General features: G+C 32.2%; 1 protein-coding gene across 1 annotated transcript in view; it reads right to left on the bottom strand.

The window, feature by feature from the left end:
• The window catches only part of LOC108743941 (dnaJ homolog subfamily C member 10-like), a 15098-nt gene extending 5074 nt beyond the window's left edge, over positions 1–10024 (bottom strand). The window contains exons 1-11 of the mRNA XM_018479551.2: positions 9685–10024; positions 9415–9622; positions 9136–9350; positions 8856–9074; positions 8561–8767; positions 8381–8507; positions 7832–8044; positions 7503–7778; positions 7112–7248; positions 6731–6867; positions 6588–6674 (exon numbers count right to left, since the gene is read on the bottom strand). Of these exons, the coding sequence (XP_018335053.1) occupies positions 6588–6674; positions 6731–6867; positions 7112–7248; positions 7503–7778; positions 7832–8044; positions 8381–8507; positions 8561–8767; positions 8856–9074; positions 9136–9350; positions 9415–9622; positions 9685–9864 (2006 nt within the window). The 5' untranslated portion in view covers positions 9865–10024. The remainder of the gene's footprint in view (positions 1–6587; positions 6675–6730; positions 6868–7111; positions 7249–7502; positions 7779–7831; positions 8045–8380; positions 8508–8560; positions 8768–8855; positions 9075–9135; positions 9351–9414; positions 9623–9684) is intronic.
• Between the last annotated feature and the right edge of the window lie 558 nt (positions 10025–10582).

Here is a 10582-nt window from a genome sequence, read left to right as displayed (position 1 = left end):
CAAATTGCAAACTGAAAAGACCATATTTTCATGAAGCATTCTAGTTGATATAAGCTGCATCTGAAATATATTATTAATTTTGTATTAGGTAAATAAGAACTATAAAGAACTATCTATTCGTATTCTAAGGTTTAGAATCTTTTACAAACCAGAAATTTTATTGAATTAGTATATTCGTTATTTTCTGGAAAAGTAAGAGTATGATGACTTTGTATAATCTTGCCTGTTTGCAGAACCTAAATTAGAAATTAAGCAGCGTTTAATATATTAAACTTAAGGATGGATGAAATAAAAACTTACTTCATATTTAATCCTACTACAAAATGCTGATAGTAAGCAGATTTGACCAAAATTTGCGATAAAGGCTACCACAAAATGCAACCAATAGACAATTAACATGTCTTTCAGAAAAGTCAAATCATGTGTAGTAAAATAACTGGTTAGAGTAAAAATAAGCATTATCAGATTAGTTAATGATCTTGTGACGATGAATAGGTTGTCGACAGTATAACATTTAAATATTATATCTGCAGCTTTAAAAAGAGCTGAGTGGATTTTATAAATTAAAGCGAGCGTTTCATATAACTTTTTCATGGAAATGCAGAATCTAAAATGACTTTATTTAGCCGAAGTAAAATTCTAATATATCCCCATTTGATACGACTATGTGTAAAGTGTATTAAAATTATGTTTAAATTTCTGCGATAAGAGGGCGCTAGAATGCACAATTTAGATTTTATTCAAGACTATAAAATGTTTGCTGCGGTAAGAGGGCGCTAGAATGCACAATTAGATTTTATTTAAGATAAAAATTTTAGTGAAATACTTGAATATCCAAATTTTATATTTTAATATTTTATACTTCATGTAAGTATATCATTATTTTTAAATATTCGAAATATAAATACAAAGTGACTTGAAAAACCTTTTATGTTAATAATTATCGCAATGGAAGGAATGATCTTATCATTAGATAGGATTGAATATTTTATTGAACTTCTTTGCATGACTTTTTTTACAAACATTAAAAAGAAATAATAACTTTAAATTTGAAGTGGAATAAATCTATAACCAAGTGTTTTGTTATTTTAAAAAATTTACGTTGAAGTTGAATATTTCTTAACAAAAATTATTACATTCTTGAAAAAAGGTGTAAATAATTATTGGGAAATTATGACGAAAGTAAAGTTAAGTAAGTATGTATAACGTGGAAGAATAGAAAATATGTTATTAATAAATAGCAATCATTTTAAATAACAATCATTTAAGGAATAAATGTAGTTATATATGTCTGTTAGTTAATTTCGTTAATTAGAATTTATATTCAACTTACGTTGTGTTTGAAACTATTTCAATTGTTGAACACCCTTCCATTCTTTCAATTTGTTGTTTGGATATATTTTTCAAAGCTGCTCTAAGTAGTTCATTAAGTAAAAAGAATCTTCGTTGAAGAACATACATTAAAAAAAGAAACTGAACTAGAACTAAAGTGGTTATTATAAAGGATTTAAAAAGAAAGCTAAGAAAAAAATTTGGAATAGTAATTCCGAATCCAAGAAAATCAGTACTCCAAAGTAAAATGCCATGCAGGACGTAACCAAATAAAAGTTTTCTTAATAAAGATTTTTCTCTTTTGTATTCAACTGTAAAATTGTCAATTCCTCCATTCTTCAGCGCATCATCAATTTCTATTATCATTAGTAGACCTTCTGTCTTCTAGAACAATTGTTAATTTTATATCTAATAAATTGCATCTATTAGATGTAAAAAAATAATAATTTAAACAGGCTGGTTAAGTAACCATGATATATAAGTATATGAGCATCTAAAAGAGCCTTCAAGATCATTTCGACTCATCTGCTTACACTTTATGTATAGTAGTAATTACAATTAAAATAAGAAACGAATCAAGATTCATTTTGTTAGAAAATGAGGAAAAGGCGGACAAGTGGAAAGAATATTTAGGGAAACTGTACGCAGGTTGAGAATTAATAGATGAATCTAACGAAGATAGTGTGGAGGTAGATTGAATTAGGATCTCTCTAAAGGGAGAACTCAAATTAGCCTTTAAAAAATTCAAGGAAAGTAAGGCGCAAGCCACAAGGTATAAATAGAATACAGATGGAAGGTTTACGGGTTTAAACTAGTTAGTCACATGTATGCGAGAGGGAAAATTCTGGATGATTACAAATGGAATAAGGTTGTAGTAATTCTATAAAAAAAGACATGCGCGGATAGATGAGAGAATTTTAGAAGAATTGAGCTAACTTCTCATGCGTCAAAAATCTGAACTAGAATCGTACAGACAAAAGGATGAAAAAAAGGGCGGAATTTTGAAATTTTAGGGGCTAACCCTTTGTAGTTTAGAAGCATATACATAAGGAAAATCACTTAAGTAGTTAAAGATGAGATCTAGGAGTAGAAGATTGACATATAGTTTGTACAAAGAGCGACAGGTGGTTATAGAATTTGAGCAACATCGTAGAAAAGTATATATTAGGAAAGGAGTTAGGCAAGGATGTACATTGTCACGGCTATATTTTAATTTGTAAATTAAAGATGAGATAAGTATTATTAAAGTGTAGCTTTAGGGATAGACATACAGGGACAAAAGATTGACATGCTTAGACTTGGCGGCATTCGCATCTAACATGCATTAAATAAAATGGAAAAAAGCAAGTTACAAGCAACGGAAAAGAATCAGAATCAGAGACGTGAAAATTCTCCAGGAACATGGGATATGACTGAGTATTATAGAGCAAAACCAATTGAGGTGTGAAGTACTGAATGAATGGGGAGAGACAAGTAAGGAAAGTGTGGGAAACTGGAATAATTTAAGAAAAAGAAATAGGAAGACCCAGGAATATATGGACAGTTAGGAAAACCTTAGAGAGGGGTAGTATAATGCTGTATTAAGGAAAAGAAAAGGATAATAAAAATATCAACAGGAGCAAACGAGAAAGTGGTTGCACCATTTTAGTAGAAAGGCTCTATGATAATATATACCACAATTTGTTGTTCTTGCTCTTGTAATTGAACATACATTTATTTAGTTTAACAAGTAAAAATAAAACTTACTTTTTTACGAAAAATGAAAGAATCCAAATATGAAAAGGCCAAAGAACCCAATAGCAGTGCCATCCATACTGTACTAGTTGTTCTGATCACTGTGGTGGTTCCGCTGATAAGATTTTTGCCATGATATAAAATTATTAGTACCAAACCAATGACCATTAGAAATATTTGCAAAAATTGAAGACACACAGCCCAAAATGATTGTGTTCTATGTTTTCTGTGAGTAAAAGGACCCAATCCAATAAACCTTGTCCATTTGGACAATGTTTGAAGAACATCAGCGAATGTCAGATCTTGTTCATTCATTTCTATCAGCAATCGAAAGGAGTAACACATAATAAATACCTGCAGCCTCTTTTATATAAGATTAACACCTAATGGACGTAATATATAACATAGGTACTACCTACCTGATAAAAAATTTAAACGAACGTGCGTAATTTACCAACTCATTTAGGTGCATTACACGTTTTATCATTGCAAATAGATAAATTGTCTAACATTAATAACTGTACAGATAGAAAAGTCCAATAATTACTACGATGGGTCAATATATATGTACAGAACATTACTTAAACTTTGTACAAAGTCTACAGAGATTGTTTAAAAATGCCTCAGAGCTTTAAAATAAACGAAACAAATTCTAATTTCGACTTTTGATTGATGTATCTTTAGTCAATTCTAGGAGTACCCAAATTTGGTAATTAAATGCCAAAAGTTTGCCAAATATATCCTAGAACCTACTGAAATGAGATAGCCAAAAATGGATTTGTTCTGTATGCAGTTGTTTATATGATTGAACCGTTTTTGACATGTTTTTCTACCTCTCTTCTGAGGTCTTCCAATGAATTTACTGATTATTTTAATGAGCCTTCAGATGTATGATGAGCAGGTTTGACTGTGAATCATGTGCTTCGCTATACAACTAAGAAGGAGCTCTAGATAAGCTGAAAATGTTCTTAAGAGATAATAATGTAGAATTCAAAGAAACTTTTGGAATTCTGAATTACCCCTTAACAAAATGAAAATGTAGACATAGTTGGGACATTCAAAATTTGCATAGTCTTTCTTCTTTCAACCTACTAATGAGACTAAAGACTACTAAAGAGGTTGCTTACAGAACGCCTACTTTTACTTTTTACGACAGACGTTATAAGGAATATCGTAAACATAGAAAAGAGATGTCAGGTGGGAATTGCAGCGGACACTAATAAAGAAAAAACGAATAACATTATACCAAATGATGTGTAACAGAAAGAGATGCAGACAGGCAGAATTTTAGCATGTTGACAGCATCGGACTTTAAAGAAATTTCAACATTTTCAGGAATTTAGGAATGCAAAGACGTTTGTTTAAAGATACAATTACAATCAGGTAGTTATAAAGCCGACCCTGATCTTTTACGTACCTAAGCAACCTCTAAGCGCCGCTTATTATTATTCGGTTACCTCTTTTACTTTGTCTGTATTACTTATGAAGCATTTCCTTACTTAGCAAGGACGTGTCCAAAACGCAGCAAAGGACTCCTACTCCATATGGGAACAAGAAAGAAGATACGTCCATTCTCACAGATAATTTATTTTATGACTTTATTTGTCTATTAGTGCAAATATACAATAAATCAACTACTACAGATGAATAAATAAATTGTAGTAATTACGCATAAAACTTAGTATTTATTGTAGAATCACTCTTGTAAGTTTCCATGATTTGAAATTGTAGTATTACAACCATGTATGTCCCCACTGCACCGACGGACTAAAATAAAGCCTATTTAGAATAAGAATATATGATTACTAAAGAATTTTTATTTACCCCTATTATCAAATTTTTATCAATGTTGAAAAGGTTACAAGCGGTGAACGTTAAGTTTTCATGAAGTAGTCTTGTCGATATAAATTCTATCTAGAAAGTTATTGGGTAAATATCCATATATTCATATACAGTGGTACCTCGAGATACGAGTGCCTTAACATACGAGTTATTTGAGATACGAGCAGTCGAGCAAGCAAAGTTTTGTTTTGAAATACGAGCAACATTTGAGATACGAGGTTTTTGGCCCTTTTGTTAAGAAATATCTAAAGGAAAACAACCTACTCATGCAAGTCCTTCTCGTCCTCGTCATTGCTCCTGTTCACCCACCGAACCTCGAAGATGACATCCTCGAAGAGTTCAAGTTTATAAAGGTTCTCTATCTACCACATAATACCACTCCTATCCTGCAGCAGGTGATTTCTAATTTTAAAAAGCTGTACACTAAGCTCTGGCGTTGTTTTGAGGTGACAGGGAACATAAACCTCACCTTTGAGAGTATTGGAAGGATCACTTTAACATCGTGATATGCCTCAGAATTATTGATCAGGTCTCGGTGAGTGTTACAATGAGGATCTTGATCTCTGCATGGAAGAAGCTGTGGCCCGAGTCTATAGCCAAAAGGACTTTCGAAGGATTCGAACCCGAAGTGCCAGTAGAGTGTCTCTGGGAAAATTCATGGGCCTGATGGTGATGGATGAGAGAGACGTGAACGGGTTCGTCGAGGTGCACTCACAGGAACTGACGACTGAGGAATGACAGGAGTTACAGCCGCAGCAGCATTCGGGGGTTCTACAAGAAATTGGTTTCGAGGAAGAGCCAGAGGTGGAGGAGGTTATCTCTACAAATGAGATAAAAGAGATATTGGGAATGCGTCTTATTCAAAAACACGTAACAAAAACAATTGAGGGTAGCATTTTTGTTTTTGGAACAAATTAATGGTATTTCAATTAATTTCAATGTGGAAAATTGCTTTGAGATACGAGCAAATTGAAATACGAGCAAGGTTACGGAACGAATTAAACTCGTATCTCGAGGTATCACTGTATTTGTATCTAATGTAAGCAAAAATATCTTATTAAATTACCAGGAATTTTATGGAATCCGCGTATTCGATAAACTTGGGAAATTGCATGGTTTGTTGATTGTATAAGATAATCCCGGTTTGTAACGCCTGAAGGATGAAAAGTAAATGAATTAATACGTACGTCTTACTTTTTGGTACAAAACCCAAAACAGTACCCACCTCTTTTTTGATATTTGAACAGAACGTAGCCAGCAGATAAATTGTTCCGAAATTTGTTACAGTTGCAACAGTGAAATATATACAGTAACTCACTGATATATCGTCTATAAAAACTGATCTTCGTGTTACCAAATAGTTGCATATTATAAATATTAACGTAATACTAGTTGCTCCTGATCTTAGAATGTTAAACAAGTTGTCCACGGTGTAACATCTATTTATTAAATGCGATATTTGATAAAGTAGACGATGGCACTTTTGAACTAGTATTAAAGTGTTGAACAATCTTTGTGCGGAACTATCAATTCTACAACAACAAACAAANTGTCATCTTACTAGTGCTGTAGCAATAAAGTTTGGTTCAAAGTGTATGCAGTGATGACACCAAGGTGCATAGAAGTCTATTAACCATGGCAAGACGTAGCTCTTCCATAGGATTTTCTTCTTAAAGGATTTCGCGTCCAATTTTTCTACAGTTGAAGGTAAAAATCCTGTAAGCCAACTTTTCATGCTCATTGCATCCCTGTGGCTATTATAAATTCTGTAAAAAAATATTAGAATACCGTAATGTAACACCAAAGTTTGTAGAATCCTTACGCCACGGTATTCATTCCCTTCGAACCCAAAGGGTACAGTCTTATGGTGGGATAAGCCCTAACATTCTGGGCTGAACACAGTTCTGGATTTGCGTCACAATCAACTTGAGCGATTTTTATGTAATCTATATCTGCAATCTACAAAAGAAAACACATAAAGAATAGTCATAACTGTTAAAAGACTGAATTACCAATTAATATAAAATAATTTGCAATTGCAAATGACTATTTGATTGCAATTTTGTAAGAACTAACCTATGTAATACACCATATGGTGCAGAGATATGAGGATAGAAAATATTCGATAAATTGCAAAGTTGCTGATATAAATAAACCTATTAAAAACTATTTAAAAATTATATTTTATTTTATTGGTACATACTTGTTTTGCTAGCTTTCTCAGTTCTGGAGCTAACATCTGGCAAGGGTTGCACCACGGGGCATAGTAATCTACCAACCACATTTCATTTTCTGGTTTAGTTTCCAGTCTACCAAATGTAGAACTATCCAGCTCAATGACTATAATAAAAAAGTATACAGTATACTAAAAGTATTTTAATAATTTTCGATATTTTTATAGTTACTATGTATATACAGTATCATCTACTAAACTTTTTAACATTGCAACATTATCAAGAAGATGGATATTATATTTCAAATATATGATGCAAAGCTCAGAAATATTTTTGAAACTTAAAACTTGGGATTTTTTTTAGTCTTAATGATGGAGTTTATAAGATATTTTTGGAAATACATTTATAAAATATGTATACCTTTAGGGTTTAGCATGTCCTCAACAAATTCGATTATGCCTCTCTCATTCAAAACGCCACGAAAATGATGCACTTTGCTTCCGTTGTGCCAAGTGGTGGTAGGATACGACATAACACCCTCTCTACTACACAAATTCGTGTGAAGTGTGCAATCGATTGTACCAAATTTAACGTTCTCAGGAGAGAAATGTTGACTAGCTTTTCTTATTTCGGGCATTAATCTCTTACAGGGAGGACACCAAGGGGCGTACCAGTCAATAAACCAAGCGCCACTTCCTTAAAACGAAATAACAATTTAATTATTCAACAAACGTGAAGTGAATACTTACCGTCTTTCACAATGGTATAAAAATCAGCGGGTGAAAGGGCATGTAAATTAGTTGATTTACTGCTGTCTTTAGCGAAAGTAACAATTTCGTGGAACCCGTTTTGGCCATGGTGTAATTCAAATGCGCCTCCTGATTTCAAGACACCCCAAGCAGGATAATGGTTAACATGAAGGCTTGAACATAAGTCAGCATTTTTTCCACAGTGTATCATACCTGAAAATCGAATAAAAAATATGTTCAACAATTTGTAATTTTAACACCATCTGAAACGTGAAGAGTTGGTTAGAAAAAAATTGAAGAAGTAAAAGTAAAGCGGGGTAGAGGAAACCGTAGATTAGATTACCGTTCGTAAATACTTAGGGATGTGGGATGCTCTAGTTTTTGGGAAATCCAAAAATTACCAAAGGATGGAAGGAGTGCAGGTGCATGCTAAATCAGTCTCCTAACTGATAAATTTGCGATAATGTCTGAAATACTACAAGTTAAAAAACAGTTTGGCTTTTAAATAAAATGTAGATATGTAACAGAAACGTTTTCTGTTACACGTACCGAGATTCATATGGGGTAAAACAGCTGGTAAACGTTTCAGGTGTAGATTTAGTTGAGTTGCAGTGCCCATATAGAAGCATATTAGCCACGGTTTGTCTGAACCCAATCTGAGTCTAGTGCGAGCATCCTGGAAAAGATTTTTGTTAATGATATTAATTATACATACATCTATTTACATACTGAAAAAGCTTCATCATTTAAGTGCTGCAAATCAGGAAGAAGACTTAAAACATTTTCAACAATTTCTTTGAAATCACTTCCACCTACAATGTGAATCTCTGAAAATTCAGTCAATTGCCAAAACACTATTGGATTTTTTATGTAATCAGATGTAAATTTCTTAGAAAGCTCTTTGTCTTTTATCAATCCAACAGACATTAAACCTTCCTGTAAATAATTTTGAGGGCGTTTGTAACAATAAAGATTACAAAAAAAAATTGTTACATTATAAATCAGTTATGCATCAATACTGTACCAATGATGTAGCTAATTTAATTTGTGAATTTCTTTCAGGACAATTAGGATTATTAGGAGGACAAAGCAGCAGTAGCCAAGGCTGTTTTTTAAATTCATCTGAGTCCCAAATTTCATCTTGAATGGGAACAACATCTGCAGTAAGTTTGGAAATTACAAAGTCTTCTAAATCTTCTAATGTGCGTTTTCCATTGTAGAACTGGCCATCAAATAATCTAGCCTATAAAAAATGCAATAAATGCTTTCTGAATATATTAAGCATTTCAGCTACTTTAACTTACAGCCTTTTCATAAAACAATAAAGTTGGATAGGAATCTATTGATAATTCATGACAAATCATCCAATCCTCTTCACAATTAACTGCTGCAATTCTAACAACACCTTCCAAATTCCTGGCAAGTTTTCTCCAAGTAGGTGCTAATTCATGACAGTGATGACAATGGGGTGAGTAAAAATTAACAAACCATGCTTGACTACTGTCGATTATACTAAGTTCTAAAAAACCACACAAAAGCAATTGATTTAAATTTTTCTCTTGACCACTGGCAGGGATATTTACCATAATCTGCCCTACTTAAAGTTGTTATCAAAGGATCATCATCGTAAATACCAAAAACATCTCTGTAATATGTATAACTGTGATAATTGTGTTTCTTGTCTTCTCCTGTGTCACCATACAGATCATACTTTTTCCGTGACTCTGGTTCCTTTAATATCTCATAAGCTTTAGTTATTCTTATAAATTTAGTCTCAGCATCCTTGTCATCCTGTAAGAAAATGAGCAAAATTAAAAGTTGAGAAAGAAGAAAGAGGATGTATTAAATCATACCTTATTTTTATCTGGATGTAATTTAACGGCTAATTTCTTAAAAGCCTGTCTAATTTCTTTACTTGTCGCATCTCTTGCTACATTTAATAATTTATAAAAGTCTTCATTATCACTTGCGGTAGCAACCACTACAACAGTTATTACACAAACGAGTATTAAATAGTTTTTAAAGGACATCATTGACCAAATTAGTAAAATAAATATGGACTTCTGAAGAGAGTAATTATAAGAGTATGCAGATTGACCTCTTTTTATTTAAATCCCACGCACTTTAGTTTACTTCTGACGTGTATTTTTAAGGAATTGTTACTATACAAATAATTTTAGGTTAGTTTCGAAATGTCAAGCACGACAGAAGTATTTTTCTTCTCTGGTCCATTCCATGCTCTTTTCCAGTGGTGTGCAGAGATTTGCTCTAGTTGGGGACCAAAATTTGTTTCGTATATTATGGTTTGTCTAACTATTCTATAAAAGTTGTATAATTAATCAAACGCTTGCTGTACACGTAAAAACATGAACAAATTATTATTTATTAAAGTTGTAAGTATTTAAAGTATTAAATAAGATATTATTTATAACTACATTTTAAATTAATTGGTATATACTTCGATAATTTGAAACTGCAGTATCACAACCATATATGTTCCAACCGCACTAATACCCTATAACATTAATACAAAATTATTTACATATTTTTAACAATAATAGATATTTTTGTAAATGTTACCCCTATTATCAAGCCTTGGTCAATATTAAACAAATTGCAAACTGAAAAGACCATATTTTCATGAAGCATTCTAGTTGATATAAGCTGCATCTGAAATATATTATTAATTTTGTATTAGGTAAATAAGAACTATAAAGAACTATCTATTCGTATTCTAAGGTTTAGAATCTT

Source organism: Agrilus planipennis, unplaced genomic scaffold (assembly GCF_000699045.2).
Source record: "Agrilus planipennis isolate EAB-ADULT unplaced genomic scaffold, Apla_2.0 scaffold19, whole genome shotgun sequence".
Taxonomy (NCBI): domain Eukaryota; kingdom Metazoa; phylum Arthropoda; class Insecta; order Coleoptera; family Buprestidae; genus Agrilus; species Agrilus planipennis.
Note: the sequence above shows the minus strand (reverse complement) of the source record. Positions and strands in the feature narration are given on the sequence as shown.